Here is a 24,962-nt window from a genome sequence, read left to right as displayed (position 1 = left end):
ATCATACATATCCTCCATCCCATAGTCGAGTGCCCATATACCCATCACACATTCTCCATCCCATAGTCCCATGTCCATATACCCATCACACATCCTCCATCCCATTGTCCCATATCCATATACCCATCACACATCCTCCATCCCATTGTCCCATGCCCATATACCCATCATACATATTCGCCATCCCATAGTCGAGTGCCCATATACCCATCACACATCCTTCATCTCATAGTCCCATGTCCATATACCCATCATACATATCCTCCATCCCATAGTCCCGTGCCCAAATACCCATCATACATATCCTCCATCCTATAGTCCCGTGCCCATATACTCATCACACATCCTTCATCTCATAGTCCCATGCCCATATACCCATCATACATATCCTCCATCCCATAGTCCCGTGCCCATATACCCATCATACATATCCGCCATCCCATAGTCCCGTGCCCATATACCCGTCATACATATCCTCCATCCCATAGTCCAGTGCCCATATACCCATCATACATATCCTCCATCCCATAGTCCCGTGCCCATATACCCGTCATACATATCCTCCATCCCATAGTCCAGTGCCCATATACCTATCACACATCCTCCATCCCATAGTCAACCATTATGACATCATAATCAGCGGCGGGGCTTGCAACCTATGATGACATCAGCATCGCCATGGCAACCATTATGACATCATAATGAGGGGCGGGGCTTGATACACACACACACTTTTTCCCCCATTATGTAGATAGGGGCAAAATTGTTTGGTGAATTGGAACGCGCAGGGTTAAAATTTCACCTCACAACATAGCCTAGGACACTCTCAGGGTCCAGACATGTGACTGTGCCAAATTTTGTGGCTGTAGCTGCGACGGTGCGGATGCCAATCCCGGACATACACACACACATACATACATACATACATACATACACACACACACTTGAGCTTTATATATTAGATTATTTTCTGAAAAAAATTATTTGAGTTCATTGGCTCTGAACTCTGATGGACTTTCGGAAGGCTCTACGATCTTGAGAACTTTCTCACACTCACGGTGACATCAGTGAGGTGAAAGGACTTTATTGGATATGAAATTCGCTCAACTATAGCACATCACCGAGAAGCACTGAGCTGAGCAAGCACGCACAGCTATAGAGTCTCTGCTGGATGGCAAGCTGTATGGTCGCATCATGCAACCATGCAGCCTGCCATCTAGATGTAAGGTGAGTAAAACTATTTTTGGTTAATTTAGAGCCCATAAAGCCCTGTGCCATTTGTTCAAATAAAGGACTTTATTCAGGGTGCTATTTTTTTCATAATTTGACTATGAGTTTAGTAATGGGGGGTCATATAGCCGACTCTCCATTACTAACCCCTGGGCTTGATGTCACCTGACAATACAAAGGTGACATCAACTCCAATACTATCACCCTTCTTGCCACTGCACCAGGGCAAGTGGGAAGAGCAAAGCTACGTGCCAGATTTGACACATTTTATGGATGAGCCATTTCTGGGGAGCTGAAAGCTGATGTTTTTAGTCTGGGATGGGCCAATATCCATGGCCGCTTACTAGGCTATTAATATCAGCATACAGCTGTCTGCCTAGCCTTTGGTGGTTATTAATTATAGGAGGGATCCTATGTCATTTTATTGGGGGTTCCCCATTTTATTAACCAGTGAAGGCTTAGTATACAGCTGTGAGCTAATATTAATAGCCTTGGAAGCTCCATGGGAGTTACATCCTTTACAGGTTATAAATATCATCCCCTAGCTGTCTGCTTTCCCTTTGCTGGTTATTAAAATTACGGGGGACCCCACGCAATTTTTTTCAGAAAATAATTTAGTAATAAAAATACTTGTAAAGTAAGCTACATGGGTAAAGCACTGATTATATATCTCAATCACATACTTATATCTATCTGTATCTATCTAATCTATATATACGAGAAGAATATTCCCTTTGAAAATTATGTGTAAATGACATAGTGAACTGCTCTATGCAAAAGCTCATGTTAAAATCGCATTGCAATTGGATCGCTTTCGCATGTAAATCAGATGTCATTCAAATTCTCAGTGATAAAAATCGCATTGTAGTCTGTTGTGAGTTCATTTTCCCCTTCACCATTGAGGTCTGATGAACTCCCTCCTCACTACGGCTGATTACAAAGCACCTGAGCAGAATGATGTTGACTGGGTGACTGGGATTGCTGACTGGATATAAGGCAGCCAACGCCCTTCTGCCTTGCGGGTGATTACTCTGAGGGATTCTTGGAGACCAGTCTGATTCCTGCTCCTCAAAAGCTAAGTTTTCTGCTCTACCTTTTGCATTTGTGTTTTGGTTTTGTTTTGCCTTGTTTTTCTGGATTTCTGCCTTTCCCTGCTGGGTGAGCTGAATTCCTTTTTGCTCTGTCTTCAGATAATACCTGAGTACTGATATAGTCTTTTTGAAGCCTAGCGTCTTCAGGGCTTTTTTCCCTATCAGTCTGTTGGCTCTTGTTTTTGAGAGGGTTTTGGCGGATTGCAGACAGCAGCTTTTCTATTCTGTCCTATTTAGTTAGCTTGGGCCCCATCATTTGCTCAGCCTATCTTTCTATCTGTGTGAGTGTTTTTTCATCTTGCTTCACCGTCATTATATGTTGGGGGCTGCCTATTGCTTTGGGGTCTGCTCTGGGGCAGTTTAGATTTCCCTTTCTGTCTTTAGGCTATGTAGTTCTCTGGCTGTGATCGAGGGGTCTAGGGCACCGTAGGAACCCCCCACGGCTACTGCTAGTTGTTGTTGTTAGGTTCAGGGGTCTGCAATCCGATAGCTGCCAACTTCTCTGGTTTTCTGGACTTAGCTAGTATTTCTGTTTTTGCCTCCTACGGTGACTCATTCATAACAGTAGTCGCAGGAGAAAATCGCATGACACTTGTCCCACTTTTCTGGACCAATATCAAATTTTTTTTTTTACAGTGATAAGTATGAGTCCTAAAATGGAAGTTCTTCAGGATAGTTCTTACTACCACCTGCTAATATTATGTAACTCCAACACAAAAATTCAGAAATCGATAGATAAAAAAAATATTAGTACTTCAAAGCAAACAGAGAGATAGAAGGCTGTTTTAAGATTTTCTATTGAAGATGCTTGCAATCAAAAATACCAAAATGGAAAACTTTTGATCCACTATGAATGGCATCATCAGCATGGCCATCATGACTCTATTCAAACAGAAGCTATGATACTAAGTCCCCTTCACATGTCAGTGTCTCCAGTATGTGTGGTGACAGTTTTCACACGTACTGGAGACAATTACACATGCACACCTATTATAATCGGTTGAACTGTGCACGTGTTCATGTGATCCTACATGTGGACATGTCCATTTTTTTTACAGCAGCATTAATATCAATATGTCCCACACAAGTGCACATGGATAACATAAAGTGTGTGATCCATGTGACAAGTACTGGAATAAAATGCAGAATAGAAATGGCAGATGTTTAGGTGTTGGATGTGCAAAGATAAATAGATAGCTGCTTTACCTTAACTGGTTATTAAAATAGGAGGTATCCCATGCCATTTTGGTAATTTATTGTTTACATGTACAGTAAACTACACATGCACAGCATTAACTACAGATCTTACAGACATCTTTCTAAGGTGTGGCCAGGATCTGATTCATGCTACCTATGTTTTGGTGAACATGAATTGAGTGATAGGTCCCCTCTAATATTCTGTTAGTTCCATTTTGTAATTTTCTTTGTTTGTATAATAAAGAAAAACAAAAGGTAACATTAAGAGCTAAATGAATGTAGAAAAAAAATAGCAAAACCACATGAATTGTCTATAAACATGTGTTAGATTGTCCTGACCAAACTGGATTTAATTTGGGTCATAAAACGACCTTCACATGGAAGCAGCATGTGACTGAACATAGTATATGATACCTCACATATGCATTTATTTCTTCCACTACAGCACGCGGCTGTCCTATGCTACATAAGATATTACATAAACTACAAACCTACTACCCATAGGTATCACGAAAATCAATAGATTCTGTTCCTTCACAGCAAATGTAAAAATTTACACAATCATTTCATGGATAGTCGTAGGAAAACCTGACACTTTCCCTAGGTATAATTTTTTTTTATCTGTCACTATTATGTAATACCTTGTTAACTGAGTCTTGCATGCTTCAGTTTGTAGGATTATGACAAATTGCACAAAGCGGTCTTTCTTTAAATGTGTAAATAGATACAAAAGAAGAAAAATTTTGGAGAGCGAGTCTAATGAAATTCAAAAGCAAAACAGCAGCAGAGAAGCAGTTTTAGCCTTGTTGGCAAAGCGAAAAGTCTGAGATTGTTGCTCATGTGAGTAAGGCTGGTTTCACATTAGCGCTTTTGTGCGCAGCGCATCGTGCGCACCCGTGCGCATGCGCACTGCGCACCTATGTTTAACATGAAGTGCGCATGGTCTGGCGCACACTTGCGTTTTCGTGCGCATGCGTTTTTTTGTCTTTCGCGCCAGACGCAACATGTTGCATTTTTTGGTGCGCCCTGTCTTGGCAAAAAAATGCATGCGCACGCTTGCGCACGGAATGCGCAAAAACAACACATTGAAGTCTATGGGAACGCATGCGTACGCATGGGCTTGCGCACGCTTGCGTTTTTTTGCGCATGCGTTTTTGAGTTAAACAAGTCTAGAATGTTCTCTAGACAATGGAAAAAATGTCACACCTAAAAACGCATGTGCATAAAAAACGCAAACGCATGCAAAAACGCATGTAAAACGCAAGCAACGCTACGTTTTTTTATGCATCAGCGTGCGCATGACGTTAAAAAAACGCGCGTTTGTTTTGCGTTTTTCTTTGCGTTTTTTATGCGCCCGATGCACTGCGCAAAAAAACGCTAATGTGAAACTAGCCTAACAAGCCATTCCTACACGTCGGTTTGCTCATTGACTCCTAGTAGTGCTTAGCGCTGCTCTTCCCTTCACGGCAATGAAAACCATGATCATTAAAGCCCAATGGAGTTCACTGTGCACCAGTGACATCCATTGTATGATGAATTTTGCTAAAATCAAAAAGCAAACAATAGTGCGAATAAAGTGTGACTAAGAAGTCCAGAGAAGACAATAACAAGCTGCAAAGAGAAGACAAATAAAACATTTCCTCCCGCAGAAAGTTAGGCCTCGCTCGCATCAGAATTTGGTCAGAATTTAACATTAGCTTCTGTAAGCCAAAAACCGGAAGTGGTGATAAATACAGAAGTGGTGACGTGTTTCTATTATACTTTTCCTCTGATTGTTCCACTCCTGGTTTTGGCTTATAGATACTTACCCGCTTCATAGTAATTTCGTCTTTCCCTTTTTATAGAGTAATATCTTTTATGTTCCTTTTTAAAGCTAGATCGTTGCTTTTTTTTGTCGACCCCCTTTAGTATGCTCAGATGATCCCGATCCCAGTGGTTCTGACATTGTTTTTAGTGACATATTGTACATTATGGTAGTGATATACTTAGGTTGATAAAATTTGCATTTATTTCTAAAAAAATATGTGAATTTTGCTGAAAAATATGCAATTTTCAAACTTTGAATTTTTATGCCCTTACAGAGGACATTTGACCACATTTTTCATTATGAACTGGACACACAATGTAACAGTGGCTACAGAGCAGAATTAAAGTTTTTTTTATATATTAATTTTGCCTCTTGATCGCGGAGATGGAGATATTAGCAATCAAAGCATTTGGCACCTAATGAATTAACTTTTTTAAATCCAAGTGGGTGTTATCAGATTGTTTTTCCAGTTTATATATGTGCTTCTATTCCCTGTAAAACACTGACTAACCAGAAACAAGAACAAAGGAGAACACGGCCCCATCATAGCTTAGAGTAGGTTTCTCAATGTGTGAGTTGTAATGACAGGCAGTCTGAATGTCTGGGTTAACTTCCTGCATGATTAGAAAGTGCAGATAACGAACAACTTTCAGATAAGGTCCCTGTGGGGAGAGGGGCAGCACAGCTGTGTGTAGCTGTGTCACATTACAAACCATTCGATCAGTTCTCCTCTGCTCAAATCAAGGACATCTTTTCTGTACTGCCCCTCCTCCACACAGTCATCCTGAGATGTGACAGTAATCACACTTATATCAGTTGTGCTCAACTTGTTATCACTCTACATTCAGATCAGAGCAGGGTGTCATTAAATCCTACACAGGAGTAACCTAGATCAGACATCTCTATTGTGTAAGATGTAATGACAGCCCTGATCTCACTGCAGAGTGATTACAAGTTGCTTAAGCACAGCAGACATAAGTATGATTACTGACTTTGCTCCAGACAGATGTTATAGGGGAACAAGAAGTACAGCAGTAATTACCGTGCTATGAAAGGAGAAGCGCTTATATAAGGGTTTGTAATGCAACACAGCTGAAACTCAGCTACACGGCCCTCCCCATCCACACTGATTCATGCAGGAGGTTAGACCAGGAGATCAGACTGAGAAACTTTCTCTAAGCTATAGTGCGGGTGGGTGTTCTTCCTTCCTTTGAGCATTGATGTCTGCTTATGATTCGGCAGCATCATACAGGTAGAACAAGCACACGTCATCAATAAAAACTGATAAAACCAAATTTGGTGAAAGGTCATCTTTAATCCCTTTCTGCCATTAGACATACTATCCCGTCCATATTCCCTGGGGCTTACTGCCCATGGACGGGATAGTACGTCATGGGCGATCAGCCACACTCACAGCTGACACCCAGCTCTAAATGCCAGAAGAGGTCACAGACCGCACCCGGCACTTTAACCCCCGGAACACTGCGATCAAACAAGATCGCAGCATTCCGGAGGTGGCAGAGGGGCTAACAGCCCCTCTGCCTTTGGATCGGAGACCCCGCAGAATGCTGAGGGGTCACGATCTCTGCCACGGAGACCCGATGTTGTCATGACGACATCCGGGTCTCCAGAGCTGAGAAACTTCCTTTCATGCGCAGTGCATGTCTGGAAGTCTCTCAGGTTAGTGTATAGAAACTGCAGCGCTGACAGCTTCTATAGCATGCAGACCTACATGTTATAGAAGCGATTAGCCTGCACAAAATGAGTGTCCCATAGTGGGACAAAGTGTAAAACTTAGAATGAAATAAAAAAAAAAGAATAAATAATTGTAAAAATATTAAAAAAAATAATAGGGCTCAGAAGGGAAGGAGCACCATTTGACTTTTTAACGCAGAATTAGCTGTAATTGAGATACAGTGGAAAACCCCCAATTCTAACTCCAACCCTAACCGGAAAATAGAAATAAATACATTTTTTTTTATTTTCCCTAACTAAAGGGGTGATAAAGGGGGGTTTGATTTACTACTTATAGCAGGTTTTTATAGCGGGTTTTTATGTTTGGCAGCTGTCACAAGCTAAAAGACGCTTTTTTAGCAAAAAAAATGGTTTTGTCATCACCACATTTTGAGAGCTATAATTTTTCCATATTTTGACCCACAGAGTCATGTGAGGTCTTATTTTTTGCGGGACGAGTTGACATTTTTATTGGTACTATTTTTGGGCACATGACATTTTTTGATCGCTTTCTATTCTGATTTTTGGGACGCAGAATAAACAAAAAACAGCAATTCATGAATTTCTTTTTTTTGGGGGGGGGGGGCATTTATACCGTTCCGCGTGTGGTAAGACTGATAAAGCAGTTTTATTCTTCGGGTTAGTACGATGACAGCGATACCTCATTTATATCATTTTTTATGTTTTGGCACGTTTATACAATAAAAACAATTTGATATAAAAATTATTATTTTTGCATCGCTGTATTCTGCGAGCTATAACTATTTTATTTTTTCTCTGATGATGCTGTATGGCAGCTCGTTTTTTGCTGGACAAGATGACATTTTCAGAGGTACCATGTTTATTTAAATCCGTCTTTTTGTTTGCGTGTTACTGAACTTTTTGTTCGGCGGTATGATGATAAACCATTGTTTTTTGCCTTGTTTTTTTTTAGGGGTTCACTAAAGGGGTGAACTAGTGGGACAGTTTTAGGCTAGTTTCACATTAGCGTTTGGAGGCGCAGCAGAAGCTCCGCCCCCTGCCGCGCCTCCTCCAGTCAGCTCCGCCTATGGGCGCATGACGCTGCATGCAACCTGCGTATCCTATCTTTAGCATTGGGTACGCAGGCCGTGTGTAGGTATGCTTTTACCGCCGCATGCGTCCTTTTGACAGTGCGGCGATGTTGCACTTTGATGCGATCGCACACCTTCAAAAGGACGAATGTGGCGGCAAAAGCATACCTGCACACGGCCTGCGTAACCAATGTGAAAGATATGGTACGCAGGTCGCATGCAGTGTCATGCGCCCATAGGCGGAAATGACCAGAGGAGACGCAGCAGGGGGCGGAGCTTCATGGAGAGCGTCCGCTGCGCCTCCAAGCGCTAATGTGAAACTAGCCTTATAGGGCGGGTCGTTACGGACGCGGCGATACTAAATATGTGTACATTTATTTTTTATTTACATAAAGAAATGAATTTATTGGGGAATATTTTTTTTTTTTTCTTTATTTAGAAATTTTTTTAAAATTATTTTTACACGTTAATTTTTTTTTACTTTTTTACAATTCCCAGAGTGGGACATTACTATGCAAAGTCAGATCGCTGATCTGACACTTTGCAGAGCACTGTGTCACATCAGGGATCTGACAGGCAGTGAAGCAGGCTTCTCAGCGCCTACTCCCAGCAGGCGCTAAAAAGCCACCTCCCTGCAGGACCCCGTGGCAATCTTGGACCCGGGGCCTGCAGGGAGGAGGCCCTCGGAGCAATGCGATCACATCGCGTTGTTCTGATGGTCTCAGGGAAGCACGCAGGGTGTCCACCTCCATGCGAGATGCTTCACTATGCCACCGGAACACTGCGATCATGCGATCAGCAGCGCCCCCCCCGTGAACGTGGCTGATCGGCTATGATGTACTATTCCGTTCTCGAGAATTAAGTCTCAGGGCACATGGAGGGGATAGTACGTCATATGGCAGAAAGGAATTAAACGTGTTCTAGTGGAAATGTTCTTGAAAACTCTCTATGTGCACATTCCCTCACGCTGGCTGAAGCAAACTGTATACTGATGACCGAGTCATTAAAGTACCAATCCAGTGGGTTTTTTCTCGATGCTCGAGTGGTGCTTCTAATCTAATGTCCCTGCCCCCAGTCTCATACTCACCCTCCAGCGTCTCCATCTTTCTTTAGCATCACTCTGGTCTTGCGGCGGCATCTTGTGAGCACCAGAACTAGACCAGAACGAGGCTCTCAAAGCCTTACATTGATTAGTGACCTCCGGCTCTCTACATGAAACACTGGAGCGGCCAGCAGGTCACAAACTGCAGGAGACGGACCGAAACAGATGGAAATGTCAAAAGGTGAGTATCAGACAGGGGGCAGGGGACCTGGATTTTAAGCACCACTCCGGCTGTGAAATAAAAATAAAATGCTGGAGTGATGATTTAATAAGATCAAGTGATACCCATCCAGTTTGCATATTGTCAGCAATACATTCCTTGTTGACACCAGATGGTATGTTGCTGACAATTATTTTTAGGCTATGTGCACACGTTGCGGAATTGCCTGGGAAATTTCCATGGGAATGCTGCAACTCCCTGCCGCGAGAAATACGCTAAATTCCACATGCATATTTCCCGCGATAAACTATCATTTTGCAAGCGTAATTAGCTTACAGAATGCTAGCGTTTTCCAAGTGATCTGTAGCATCGCTTGGAAAACTGATTGACAGATTGGTCACACTCGTCAAACATAGTGTTTGACGAGTGTGACCAACTTTTTACTATTGAGGCTGCCTATGAAGCATCAGTAGTAAAAAAGATATAAAGTTAAAAATAATAAAAAATAAAAAAAAAAATCGTGATATTCTCACCTTCCGGTGTCCCACGCAGCGTTCCCGATCATCGCGATGCTCCCGGGAACTCCCGTTCCCAGTGATGCCTTGCGACAATGACCTTTGATGATGTAGCGGTTTCGCGAGACCGCTACGGTATCGCGAGACCGCGACTTCATCAAAGGTCATTGTCGCAAGGCATCACTGGGAACAGGAGTTGGCAGGAGCATCGCTGAGGCCTTGGGACGCTGCGTGGGACGCCGGAAGGTGAAAATATCACTATTTTTTATTTTAATTCTTTTTTTACAGGGATATGGTACCCAGAGCCTGGAGGAGAGTCATCTCTCCTTCAGACCGTGGGTACCATCCGCACATTTTCCGCTTACTTTGCGCATGTTGGGCATAGCCACATGCGGAAAGTAAGCAGAACAATGCATTCCTATGTGTGCGGAATTCCTGTGATTCCGCACAAAGAATGAGCCTGCTGCGTATTTTTCCACGATGCGATTTTGCCGCGGAGCGCAGTAGCATTGGCACAGCATGTGCGGAATGCCATTGAATTCAATGGGCTGCTTATTTTATGCATTTTCGACGCGTTTACGCGGCGAAGAAACGCGGCAGAAACGCATAAAATCCGCGGGAATTCCGGACGTGTGCACACAGCCTTAAGGTCACATAAAAAGATGCAATCTGCCGTCAACTCAGGGTGTTAATTCAACGGATGATTGCTGCCCTGTTTAGATGACCTAATGTTTAGGGCATCAACCTAATTAATATTCTAAATATATTACAAAATATACTAAATGAATTAACAAACTGAACATAAAATAAAAACAAGCCACCTATAGCATGAGATAGGCAAGCTGTGTAATTGTATGTGTAGAGTACACTTACTTTCCTCTTGTGGAGCTTCGACTTCTTCCTCCTCCTCCTCACTTGGAGATGGAATGAGTGGCTGAAGTGGCTCCATATTAATGATAAGCTGCTTGTTTAAGGAATAGGAACTGCGACTGTGTGGTATTAGAGATCTAGCAAAAAGAAAAAAAAAAGAAAACCAATGCCGATCATACAGGAGGAATACCAAAAACATACAGAACATATACCGAGTAGATTCAATGTTTTATATAAAAGCCTAGCATTCTAGGTACACACGGGCGCAATACTGATACCGCTGGTGCCAGAATAACTGTGTGTATATTATATATATATACATACACACACACATACACACAAATATATTATACTTTCCTACATGCAAAGCATAAATTACATTTTGGTCAGTTTACAATTATGCGCTCATTGCTTAATTTTTCATAGTTTCCAACCAGATGTTACAAGCCTGCAAATGTTTTTCCTTCAACGGCCTAATAATGCAGCACATTTTCTACATTCTGTCATCTTAATAGAGTAGATCTAATACATTGATGTAAAGATGATATCAACCAATCTGGCGAAGAAATTAAAAAGGGGCCTAAATTGCACTGTAGATAAAGCAAGTACCCAGGTATTAGTCCAGTACTTTTTTCATCTACTTTAACCTCTATTCACCTCATATTTGTGATCTCGTTCCATATACCAGGTATTTCACAAAATAGTGTCCATTTTGTCATATGCTGAGTCCAGTATGTATTAGCATCTTTAATACTTTTTATAGTGACTAGCGGTTACGTCACTGATGATGCCGCTGGCAGTTTCTCATTCCTCAGTGGGTTACAACCGGGGCGGTAGCATTAGCACCGCTCCCAGTTGAAATCTATTTAACCCCCAGATATGGATTACCCCGTGGGACTTATCTCCGGACAGGTATGGTATATTTTGTTTTTTTATTTATTACAGGAGATGGAGGGCATCGTTTGAATTACCAGAAGAAGATGGCAAAACTGTGTGTTCTTTTATTTCATTAAAATACTTTAGTCTGCCTGTGTGTGTGTGTTGTTTGTTTATTTAACCCTTTACAAACTTTAGGGTTAGTAATGGATTAGGTGTCTTATTGACACCTCTCCATTACTAAGCCAGGTTTAATGTCACCTTACAATACAAAGGTGACATTAACCCCTTATTACCCCATATGCCACCCACTACAGGGCAGTGGGAAGAGAGAGGCTAAGTGCCAGAATTGGCACATCTTACAGATGTGCCTTTTCTGGAGTGGCTGGGGGCAGATGTTTTTAGCCAGGGGGACAATAACCATGGTCCCTTTCTTGGCTATTAATTTCTGCCCTCAGTCACTGTCTTTTCCTCTCTAGCTCAGAAAATTGCGCGGGAGCCCACGCCAGTTTTTTCCGTGAATACATTCTTTTAGTAAATACAGGTCCCAAACTTTACACACACATACTACTAACAGTATTAGTCACTGACATATATAAATCTAACTGTTCTGCATGGGTTTACTGTATGTAAACCATGTCTCCTATCCTGTCGGGTTCTGCAATGATTTTACAGAAGCCAACAAATGAATTACTGGCCATTCTGCTATCTATCTCTCTATGAAATATAAAGAGATATATATATATATATATCTGTGTCACTGACACACACACCTATATATATATATACATACACACACATACACCTATTCTGCGTGTATATATCTATTCTATCCCATTCTATTCTATACTGTATGCAGCAGATCATTTGCCAGCTTTTAATCTATCTATATTTTGCAGATTATTTGGTATTAAAACAATGTTTACAGTTGTGTTTTACAATGCGATTTTAACATGAGCTTTTACATAGAGAGAACTGCTGTATGTAAAAGCTCGTGTTAAAATCGCATTGCATACGGATGATATATGGATGTCACACTGTTACTGGATGCGAGGAAATCGCATCCTCGCATTGCAAACAGATTACATACAGATCACTGCTCATGGAACATTTGTGCGATTCTCGGTCATCAAAATCGGACCGATTTTTATACGGTAAGTGTGACTGCAGCCTTAGTGAGATATTAATACACATTATAAAATCTGTCTCTCCCAACTCCCCCATACATAGGGAAACTTGGCAGAGCACTCATCTGTTCTCTATGAGAAAGCAGCTATCAGACTCTTATGGCAGTGACTTATCTCTGCCGGTAACAAAAGGATTGACAGTTAAAATTCAATATGCCAGATCATTCTCTACTCTGATATAATCTGTCAGGGAAGAGTTAGAAGGCCCCCATACATATTTCATGGTCAGCTGGATCCTGGCAAAATCAATGGTAAGGTCAACTTTTATCTAATGTATAAGAGGGCCTTTAGAAATCTATCAGTAGATCAAGATCTACTGTTGCCTACCCTAGGTATGAGGCTATCATTACAATTTATTACCTGTGAACTTCTGGTGGGTCTCTCTGGATTTTCGAACTTGCCTCTACAACTTCTTTTGCAACTTTCCCACTGAATAGAGGTATAAATAAGACTGTAAACACATGTGAATAAACTATGTATACAATGCAATAATTTTAACCCTGATATGTCAATGATGATAAACTAAACAATGTATTTATTAAAATACCCAAGTGATTTTCAAGGTCAAATCCTCTGCTTTTGGCTGTAAGGCTTTTTTTTTTCCTCTAATTAGGATTAACCGCTAAAGAGGATCTCCAAGAATGTAATAAAATGACCTCCGTTATGTAATTCAAATTGCAGCCTGTGCTAATCATGTGTCAGGACAAGTTGCAGTCTGAAGAAACACAGCTCCTGAGACCTGTGTCTCAACTAACGGAGGAGCTGTATGATAAGCACACATACCTCTGTGAGCTAAAGAAAAAGGCTGTGACATCGGAAGAAATACAGTCATAGCCGAGAGTGTTGGCACCCTTGAAATTATACCAGAAATTAAAGTATTTTTCCCAGAAAATAATTGCAACAATTGGCATGGCTGTGATGGAGCCGGAAGTGCCCACACCAGAAAAGCTTGTTGATTAATTGCATTGCAGCTTTTCAACAAGTTTTGTTTGGGCTGCCAAACCTGATCAATAAAATGATGAGAAAAAGAGTGGACAGCACCTCCAAAAATCATACAATGAGCTAATGATCTTCTCAGCATATTGCATGATCTGTCCTTTTTTTCTTCGCATGTACACTCCTCCCATTTGGCACAGGTGATTTTAATTAGCAGGAGACTGCAAAGTGAGGGGTCTAGCCCATTTCTGCTCTCACTGAAGAGCTTGATGAAGGCGAGTTTCATTGCTCCATACATTTGGTGTTGGTGCTGTGTGGCGGCCATTGTTGCTGTGGTTTAGTGCTGGTGGTGAGACGTGATCTGGAGTCATGGGGCTCTGTCTTGCAGCATGGGTGCCGTGAGACACTAGGCCGTCTGCCCTGCTGCATTGCTGCTGTGGTGGTCGGCGCATGGCTCCACTCCGTGGGGTGATGGGGACTCCTTTCATTTGGTGTTGGTGCAGTGTGGCGGCCATTGTTGCTGTGGTTTTGCTCTGGTGAGGTGTCGTGGTCTGAAGACACCGGGCCATCTGCCCTGTCTGTGCATTGCTGCTGAGGCGGCGGTCGGAACAGCTCCACTCCGTTTGGGCGGTAGGGACCCACTACGAGGTTTGCCGTGACGTGGTTCATGCAGAATGGTAAGAAAGTTAAACTAAGAACCTCATGTTCAGTTATATATATTTTTGCCTAGCTGCCTTTGATCATTGTATGATTTTTGGAGGTGTTGTCCACTCTTTTTTTCAACATATTGAACAATAAAATGGACTTCCATGAGAAGTCCTTGTTTGGGGTCTGTGCATGGACACTAAATGTCCGGTACAGACCCCTTACTTTACTAGTAATGGGCGAACCCGAACAGCAATCAGTTGTATCTGGCTTAAAGGGAGTTTGTAGAAGCAATGCTCCTATGCAGTCTATATGGGCATGCAGATCATAGAAAGTTCAATAAAATGATATCTTGATATCTGCGATCCAATGTCTTAATCCAGAAAAATCCACATTTTTATTAATATGTAAATGAGCTGTTAAGACCTATGGACCGGACACAGATCTCTCTGGGAATCTGCCTCCAGAACTTATTTTAAATCAAAGGGGATATTACCAGCTTGAGAAATGTATTGACTGACAGTCTGCTCTCTTGATCTACATGCCTGACACAGGTAACATCCCCTTCAATAAAATTACCGCTAGAGGCAGATTCTCAGTGAAATCTGTGTCCTGTTCAAAGAGCTCTGGGTTATGATATCAGATTGCAGATATCAAGATACAATTTTATTCAACTTTCTCTGAACTATAATGGCCAAATAGATCGCTTAGGAGGCTTGATCCCAATGACAGATTAACTTTAAGGCCGGGGTCACACTAGAGAGAAATACGGACGAGTGAGAGGCATAAAAACCACGTATTGCACACGGACCAATGATTCTCTATGGGGCAGCTCCCATCAGCCATATATTTCTCGCGTGTGTTTTAAGGTCCGTGCCAATCGCAGCATGCTGCGATTGTCAGCGTACTCCGGCCAAAATACGCCAATGCAAATCTATGGGTGTGCAAAAAAAACGGATTACAAACGGACCAGATGTGTGAATTGCGAGAAATAGGCACTGGTGTCCTTTAGAAAAGCCGGCAATTCATTTTGCAATACAGTAAAATCACACTGACATGTTAAATAAAGAAACGAAAGAATATATATATATATATATATATATATATATGTATTCTATGTGTATTTATGTACATGTCAATGAGACACACACACATATATATATATATATATATATATATATATACAGTGCCTACAAGTAGTATTCAACCCCCTGCAGATTTAGCAGGTTTACACATTCGGAATTAACTTGGCATGTGACATTTGGACTGTAGATCAGCCTGGAAGTGTGAAATGCACTGCAGCAAAAAAGAATGTTATTTCTTTGTTTAATTTTTTCTTAAATTGTGAAAAGTTTATTCAGAGGGTCATTTATTATTCAACCCCTCAAACCACCAGAATTCTGTTTGGTTCCCCTAAAGTATTAAGAAGTATTTCAGGCACAAAGAACAATGAGCTTCACATGTTTGGATTAATTATCTCTTTTTCCAGCCTCTTCTGACTATTTAGGACCCTCCCCAAACTTGTGAACAGCACTCATACATGGTCAACATGGGAAAGACAAAGGAGCATTCCAAGGCCATCAGTGACAAGATCGTGGAGGGTCACAAGGCTGGCAAGGGGTACAAAACCCTTTCCAAGGAGTTGGGCCTACCTGTCTCCACTGTTGGGAGCATCATCCGGAAGTGGAAGGCTTATGGAACTACTGTTAGCCTTCCACGGCCTGGACCGCCTTTGAAAGTTTCCTCCCATGCCGAGGCCAGGCTTGTCCGAAGAGTCAAGGCTAACCCAAGGACAACAAGGAAGGAGCTCCGGGAAGATCTCATGGCAGTGGGGACATTGGTTTCAGTCAATACCATAAGTAACGTACTCCACCGCAATGGTCTCCGTTCCAGACGAGCCCGTATGGTACCTTTACTTTCAAAGCGTCATGTCAAGGCTCGTCTACAGTTTGCTCATGATCACTTGGAGGACTCTGAGACAGACTGGTTCAAGGTTCTCTGGTCTGATGAGACCAAGATCGAGATCTTTGGTGCCAACCACACACGTGACTTTTGGAGACTGGATGGCACTGCATACGACCCCAAGAATACCATCCCTACAGTCAAGCATGGTGGTGGCAGCATCATGCTGTGGGGCTGTTTCTCAGCCAAGGGGCCTGGCCATCTGGTCCGCATCCATGGGAAGATGGATAGCACGGCCTACCTGGAGATTTTGGCCAAGAACCTCCGCTCCTCCATCAAGGATCTTAAGATGGGTCGTCATTTCATCTTCCAACAAGACAACGACCCAAAGCACACAGCCAAGAAAACCAAGGCCTGGTTCAAGAGGCAAAAATCAAGGTGTTGGAGTGGCCTAGTCAGTCTCCTGACCTTAACCCAATTGAAAACTTGTGGAAGGAGCTCAAGATTAAAGTCCACATGAGACACCCAAAGAACCTAGATAACTTGGAGAAGATCTGCATGGAGGAGTGGGCCAAGATAACTCCAGAGACCTGTGCCGGCCTGATCAGGTCTTCTAAAAGACGATTATTAGCTGTAATTGCAAACAAGGGTTATTCCACAAAATATTAAACCTAGGGGTTGAATAATAATTGACCCACACTTTTATGTTTAAAATTGATTAAAATTTAACTGAGCAACATAACTTTTTGGTTTGTAAGATTTATGCATCTGTTAATAAATCCTGCTCTTGTGTGAAGTTTGAAGGCTCTAACTAATTTGCATCTTATCAAACCTGCTAAATCTGCAGGGGGTTGAATACTACTTGTAGGCACTGTATTTATAGATTTATAGTTCATAGAGTTCTATATAGCAGAATAGCCGCTAATTCAATTGCCGACTTCTGTAAAATCAATATAAAACCCGACATAAAATGACACATGGTGTACATACAGTAAACCATTTCATTTCATGTATTTTTTTATAGGTCCCTGACTAATAATTAGATGAGGGTATGTGTGTAAAATTTGGGACGTCTAGTTGTTAAATTAATGGGTTAATTCGTTGGAAAAAAATGCGTGGGCTCCCGCGGCAAAATTGAAACCCGAGAAGTAAAGCAGGTGAGTGAGGGCAGATTTTACTAGCCTTGAGAGGGCCCATTGTTTTTGCCCCCCCCTGGCTACAAAAATCTGCCCCCAGATACTCCAGAAAAGGCGCATCTATAAGATGCGCCTTTTCTGGCACTTATCCTCTCTATTCCCATTGACCTGTAATGGTGGCTAATGGGTTAATATGAATAGGTTAATGTCACCTTGCAATTGGAAGGTGACATTAAGCCGACTAATAATGGAGAGGTGTCAATAAGACACTTATCCATTGTTAACCCTAGACTACGGTTAAAAAACACACACAGACATTACTTAAAAATTATTTTAATGAAGTAAAGACACCTAATTTTTGACAAAATTTATTCCTCTGCTAATCCAAATAAAAGCCAGCGACCTGTAACAAAAATAAAACAAAAAAGCAACAATATCCTTACCTCTCCGCTGCTCAGTCACGTCCCCCGCTGCAATCCATCAGAAAGGGTTAAGTGGTTTACACAGGGACCGGTGCTAATGCGACCAGCCCCATGTATAGAACTGCCAGAATGAATTATTTCATCTCTGCGCAGCCTCCCTAGCTGCCCGGAGATGAACTAATGAGCGTGGGAAAGTTTCTGCATTTTTTCCCACGCTCATTAGTTCACCTCAGGTCAGTCAGTGACGTCAGTGAGGTTTCCTGTATGTAAACCATGTGTCATTTCATGTCGGGTTTTAGAATGATTTTACAGAAGCCGGCAATTGATTTAGCGGCTATTCTGCTATGTAGAACTCTATGAAATATATATATATTTATTTATATATGTGTGTGTCTCAATTACATGTGTGTGTATATATATGCATTCTATGTGTATATATCCATTCTTTCGTTTGGAATTTAACCTGTCATTGGGCTCCATTATATGTCCATTTTGCAAGCCTGCAAGAAAATCTCAGCATACGGATGCCATACGGATTACATACGTAAAAACACGACCACACCTTGATTACGGATGACATACGGATCATTATTTAGGGGACATTTCTCCGTATTACGCATGGAAAGTACGGACCGTATTTATCGTCGGTTAGTGTGATCCCAGCCTAAGGCTCCCCATATACATTAGACTAATGTCGTCTGAACTCGCTGATATTAGCCAACAGTCAAATGTGTATGGGGGCCCAGAAAACAGATGGGGGGAGACTGTGATCGGGTATGTCTGATTTCCCAAAGATAAGACATAGGCCAAATTTGTGGCGATGGTTTTCTCAGAGAGTACACAGGAGAGCTTCTGTGTTGAATGATCACCCGAAGCATTGTTCGACCGACAGAAATTTAAAGGGAATCTGTCACCTACCCTTTGGCGGGCGATGAAAACGAGGTCGGTCCGGTCCGATGGGCGGTGTTCCCGATGTGTGCCGCCTCCCCATCCTTGCCCGCCGTCCGCAGGTTATTGCTGAATTGTAGTAGGTGTACGCCATTTTTTGCGCGTGCGCTAAGCATTCATAGCTAGTGCACGTGCAGTATGCTTTGCCCAACTGCGGGCAAAGCCGGACTGCGCATGCGCCGGTTAACTAAGCCCCGCAACACAGCAAAATACTTCCGGGGCTTAGTTAACCGGCGCATGCGCAGTCCAGCTTTTCGGCTTTGCCCGCAGTTGGGCAAAGCATACTGCGCGTGCGCTAGCTATGAATGCTTAGCGCACACGCAAAAAATGGCGTACACCTACTCCAATTCAGCAATAACCTGCGGACAAGGATGGGGAGGCGGCACACATCGGGAACACCGCCCATCGGACCGACCTCGGTTTCATCACCCGCCAAAGGGTAGGTGACAGATTCCCTTTAATGTATCATGCCTTCTTTAGACAAAAGACAACAGGCTGGAATTATCTGACACTACAGAATAGCAACAATCGATTTGCTGCCATCTAGCAGTCAGACTACAATTTGCAATGCACTAGAAAACTGGCATGGACATTTTGACAACTGACAAAAATGATGGAGATGATACTTTCATTAAGTAAAATAGATGCAAAAAAGAGAAACCTTGAGATTGAATGCAGTGACTGATGATAAAAAAGGCTGTGGGATATTTCAGTGCTATAAAAGCAAGCAAAATAAATAAAATTCATAATATTAACAGAAATATTAACAGAAACCAAGAAGGAAGGAATCTAGTTACCGCATTTTGTGGGATAATGGCCACCGGGGGTGTCGCATGCTAAGATTGAGATCTCATCAACGAGAGCTTGGGTGCCGAGATCTCGTCTCCTGAGATCTAGAGATGAGATCTTGTTGCCGAGATCTCAATCTCAGCATGTGCCGTCCCCGGCGGCCATCACATCGCAGTAATGGATGTGCGGGAGGGCTAAGGGCTTTCACAAAATGCCGTCGGAGCCCCCCGCACCACAGAGCACCGCAGCCATTTTCACCCGCAGCGGCGCACATTGGAACACCCCCCCCCCCCATCCCAGCCTGTGGCCTGCAACAATGCGCCACTCATGCCTCCTCCAGCAGTGACCCTGGGACCCTGCTCTACCGCGGCCGGTAAGGTATATCCGCATTATAAGACGCACCCCCATTTTCCCCCCAAATTTGGGGGAAAAAGTGGGCGTCTTATAATCCGAAAAAAACGGTACTCATTTAAGACTGCACAATAAATATGACAGAGTCCAAATACTTACCAGTAGCGATACCGACTCCCCTTAAAAAATATATTGCTACTCGTCACTGTTTTTACTTGACTTGATTTTGCATACCTAAAGAATGAATAATTTATTATAAAAAAAAGTTAAAATTAAACAAATGTGTGCCATTCTGTTACAATGCAAAAAATGCCTTGGAAAATTAAAGTTTATTTTCACAAAAAAAAATGTGATAAATAAAATTGTATCAACCCTCACAGCTATAGACATAAGTCCACAATGTAGCGACATCATGTGTGTGACTAGTAATGACTCACTTGTAAAAAGCCTGATTTTCCACCCCACATTTCCACAAATGTTTACAGGCGGCTGGCGTTGAGGTATGATAGGTTAGATCAGTTTTTTTCTAGAAGAATTTAAAAAAAAAAGGAAATAAAAAATCATGTATTCTTTATTTATTTTAACTGTTCACATTAAAGAGAATAACTGAATTCACACACGGACCGTGCTTGGATCTCAATACCTAGCCCATCCTCCCAGTCTCCTGTCCTGATCTACCTGCTTCGCAGGACGTTAGCTAAGGTCGGGAGAACCTATGTTGTGGTCGGGTATAGTGATCTGAACACAGTCCACGTATCAGGCATGTGTGAATTTGGCCTTAGTCGTTATTTAGATGTCCGTTTGTTGGGGGTACAAGAGAAAACTGATCATTTTTCACCAGTGTATTCATCAGATTTTCATATATTTTATGGTGTGGCAAAAAGAAAATTTTTTTATTCATTTCTCCTACCTGTTAACAAAAAAGAAAAACAGAAAGAGCTCAGATGGCATCTGAGAATTATTCCATTTTATTCACTTACCCACTTACTTGAAAAGGTATGGATCAATCAAAACAGGACAAGTTTTCCATCTTTTTGGGCAATAGGTCCCCCAAAAAACAGATGTATAAATGCCCATAAGTTATTATGGGTAAATATGTATGAAAAAAAGCAGACACCATAGGGGGTTTCCAGGACAGAAAACGCAGCGCCAAAAACGCAATAAAAAGCATGTAAAAAATGCAATGATAAAACGCAAGTAGACTAATAGGTGCAGAAATGGTTCAGAAAATTTGCAACATCAAAAGCTCATCGTGGGAACATAAAATAACTAGTCAAATAGAATTAATAATATCGCATACATCTTTATAAATGTTGGAGAAAAACAGGCTAAACTATGAAATGTATAACATGTGTAAGAGTTGCTCAGGTGTAATGCCTCAGTCCAGGGGCAAGCATCCATGAAATGCACAAACAGCCACATTCCAGCTGAATTCTCGCATCATTCCTACCTCCTTCTGCATTACAACAACATGGAATGTTTTCCCATCATATCTCATCTTGCAGATATCCGGCCTGTAAAACATATGGCAACACCGTGAGCCATCGATGACAGCAATTACTACCATTAGAGTGCTCTCTTACAAGCAATCGGTCAGACGCTCCTCTCTTATATGCAGTATATTTGCTGAGCATACCGGACATTATATACTAGGTCATAAACATAATAAAAGGGATTCTGAAAGCCCAGGAAGTAATATGTTGAGTACAATCCTTAGCCAGTGTTAAAAATACAGAAAGTATTGTGCATGCTGTCCACTCAAACTTTATGAAAACTACGAAGGTTATGCTGCTCTTAGAAAATGTGACATTTCATTTCACCCTGACATGGAGTCTGACGTTCCTCCAGAGTGAGGATGCTCTCCCCCATGCTCCGATGTATGAGCCTCCTCTGACTGCACAGACAATCCCGTGGTTTCTAGGGGAGAAGGCGGAAGCTACGTGTGTACAGAAGTTCTCAGAATCAAGCTTTCCCAGGCTTTTTCATATTGTGTGTCATTAACTCTAAGCTTCCTGAAGGCTACACATGCTGCCAATGCGTGTGGATTTCTGAGGACCATCCAGAATAAGCTCCTTAGCACCAATACACACTGAAAAGTAGACAATCCATCAGACGGCCCCATGTTGGCCCTAGGACAACTGAGCCCCTTATGCATCATCTTCACAGTATACTCTACACTAAAGGTGCCAGGGACATCTAACTGTATTTCATGTGGAGCCAATTTCCGAGCTGTGCCAGACTGTTGGGAGGACCTCTCGCTATACTGTCACATGTAGTAGAATGTAACCAGAATTTAGGAGCACAGCAGTGTTTTGTATATTTTACACAGGACAGGAGCAGGAATGGGTGCTCACTGCTTCATTGGGACTTGGCATTTTTCCTGAACCTGTCAGGTGCTGACCATAACTCTACATGGGGTCCTCCAGAGCAGGAGCTGACGGAACAACGCGCATATGGACTAGCCGTTGTCTCATTTTTGTAACTAACAAATATAGGTTTTCTAGATCAAATGTTCCTCATTTACATTAACATTTTAGTTGAATCCTTATTAAAGGGTTCTTTGCATCTTCCCCAGCCTCCCTACGTACTGATTACTGGCATCAGTACTCCACTGACCTGAAGTGTGTACACTCCTCATGCTGCTATATGAGGCAGCACCGCTGGACAGAATTAGGAGCTGTATGCTGAAGGGATCCCAGCCAGCCTCAGTGCAGCGCTCACACGCTCACTAGGAAAGAGCTTGTAAGCACTGTGCATTTTCTGCCACCACCCAAAAATGGAGGTGATGACTGGGCCTCTTGGCAAAATCACAAGCATATAGAAACATCAAGTAAATCACAAAATAGCTTATTTTTTAACTAAATATACACATTGAAGTAGATGGATATAACTCTATAATACATGCCTTACCTAGATATACCAAGGAAAAACAAAAAACTCCACTTACCATCTTATCAAGTGTATCCTCTTGTTACCCTGGAACACAACAAATCCTGCTGCAGTACACCCAAGAAATGTTGTGGTCCCTGTCGAATCCTAAAAAAAATGAAAAAATACAGGCTGTGAACATATTTAACTATAAAAAGTAGGTTTTACACATATTGGTGAACACCTTGAGTTACATAAGGGGCACAAGTCTCAGACTACAGTCTTTGTTCTGTCACCCATTTTCAGAACTCTGACTGTCAATTGGCATTCAGCTCCTAGTTTCTGACTTTTCTCATGTGGACTTTACATGTCAGGAATGGGTTCTGTAAACCTGGGTTGCTTTATCCATTGCTAGCTCTCAAGTACTAGCAGCACAGGTCCATTCATGTACTGTTCACTTAGGTGTAGCGCATGATGGATCTTTTTTTCCTTTGTAAACTTGTGTCCCCACAACAATATAAAAGACAGGTCTCAATAGTGTACAGTGCAGCAGGGTGACTCAATGGTTAACTTTGCAGCGCTGGGGTCCTGGGTTCAAATCCCACCAAGGACAACATCTGCAAGGATTTTGTATGTTCTCCCCGTGTTTGCGTGGATTTCCTCCGGGTACTCCGGTTTCCTCCCACATCCCAAAGACATACTGATAGGGAATGTAGATTGTGAGCCCCATTGGGGACAGCGATGATAATGCACAAGTGCTTCTCACAAAATTAGAATATCATCAAAAAGGTAATTTATTTCAGTTCTTCAATACAAAAATTGAAACTAATATATTATATACTTTAGAGTCATTACAGACATAGTGATGTATTTCACGTGCCAATGAAAACCCAAAAGTCATTATCTCAGGAAATTAGAATATTTTATAACACCAGCTTGAAAAATGATTTTAAAATCCGAAATGTTTTGCCTACTGAAATGTATGTTTAGTAAATGCGCTCAATACTTGGTCGGGGCTCCTTTGACATCAATTACAGCATCAATGTGGCGTGGCATGGAGGCGATCAGCCTGTGGCACTGCTGAGGTGTTATGGAAGCCCAGGTTGCTTTGATAGCAGCCTTCAGCTCATCTGCATTGTTGGGTCTGGTGTCTCTTCTTCCTCTTGACAATACCCCATAGATTCTCTATGGGGTTAAGGTCAGGTGAGTTTGCTGGCCAATCAAGGACAGTGATACTGTTGTTTGTAAACCAGGTATTGGTACTTTTGGCAGTGTGGACAGGTGCCAAGTCCTGCTGGAGAATGAAATTTCCATCTCCAAAAAGCTTGTTGGCAGAGGGAAGCATGAAGTTGCTCTAACATTTCCTGGTAGACGGCTGTGCTGTCTGTGGTCTTGATAAAACACAGTGGACCTTCACCAGCAGATGACATGGCTACCAAAGCCATCACTGATTGTGGAAACTTCAAATTTTGATGATATTCTCATTTTGTAAGATGCACCTGTGTATGTAAAGCGATGCGGAATAAGATAGCGCTATATAGGCAAAGCATAATAAATATATGGTGAGCCCTGCATCTTTATGGTCACTCCTACATAAACTTATTTAGGTTAAATGAAAGGAATATAGTTATATAGGATGAAAAAAAAAGACGTATGTCCATCACAGATATTGGCAGGATTTGCCATTTGCTATTTATGAGGCCTCACAACTCTCCAATGACAGATGATGTCAAGAAATGTGAGAAGTATATGGAAGCTCTCTGACTTGGATGGGGGGGAACCTGGAGAGATAGCTTTTGGATGAATGTTTGTTAGGCAGACAGCTAACTCATGTGTACGGCCAGGTGTAAAACGTTTTTTGGGGGATTTTAATGCTTGTGACCCCTACCCTACGGAAAAGTAATCTATATGAGATTAGGGAGGGTCTAACTCCCAACACCCTCATTGATTAGCGGATACGGTAGTATATAGAGCTGTGCCAATCAGCTGGCTCCCAGCACTCACACATACAGGAATATCAAGCATAGGTCATCATTATAAAAGATGCAGAAATCCCCTTTGAGACTGCATTTACAGGTTCTGGCCATAATGCTTGGCAAGCATTTCAGGTTCGATGATATTTCCAATAACGTATAATTCTAAGC

General features: G+C 42.1%; 1 protein-coding gene across 3 annotated transcripts in view; it reads right to left on the bottom strand.

Moving 5' to 3' along the window:
* FRMD3 (FERM domain containing 3) overlaps window positions 1–24,962 on the bottom strand; it is a 245,599-nt gene that overhangs the window by 27,877 nt on the left and 192,760 nt on the right. For all 3 annotated transcript variants that reach the window (XM_073546031.1, XM_073546029.1, XM_073546032.1), the window contains 6 exons: window positions 22,898–22,986; window positions 21,401–21,464; window positions 20,388–20,476; window positions 20,110–20,184; window positions 13,182–13,250; window positions 10,762–10,895 (listed from right to left, as the gene is read on the bottom strand). In XM_073546031.1, the coding sequence (XP_073402132.1) occupies window positions 10,762–10,895; window positions 13,182–13,250; window positions 20,110–20,184; window positions 20,388–20,476; window positions 21,401–21,464; window positions 22,898–22,986 (520 nt within the window). The remainder of the gene's footprint in view (window positions 1–10,761; window positions 10,896–13,181; window positions 13,251–20,109; window positions 20,185–20,387; window positions 20,477–21,400; window positions 21,465–22,897; window positions 22,987–24,962) is intronic.

The sequence above is a fragment of the Dendrobates tinctorius genome, unplaced genomic scaffold, assembly GCF_039654945.1.
Source record: "Dendrobates tinctorius isolate UK_male_01 unplaced genomic scaffold, ASM3965494v1 ptg000144l, whole genome shotgun sequence".
NCBI lineage: Eukaryota > Metazoa > Chordata > Amphibia > Anura > Dendrobatidae > Dendrobates > Dendrobates tinctorius.
The sequence above is the reverse complement of the archived record's forward strand: the minus strand, read 5'-3'. Positions and strand labels throughout refer to the sequence as shown.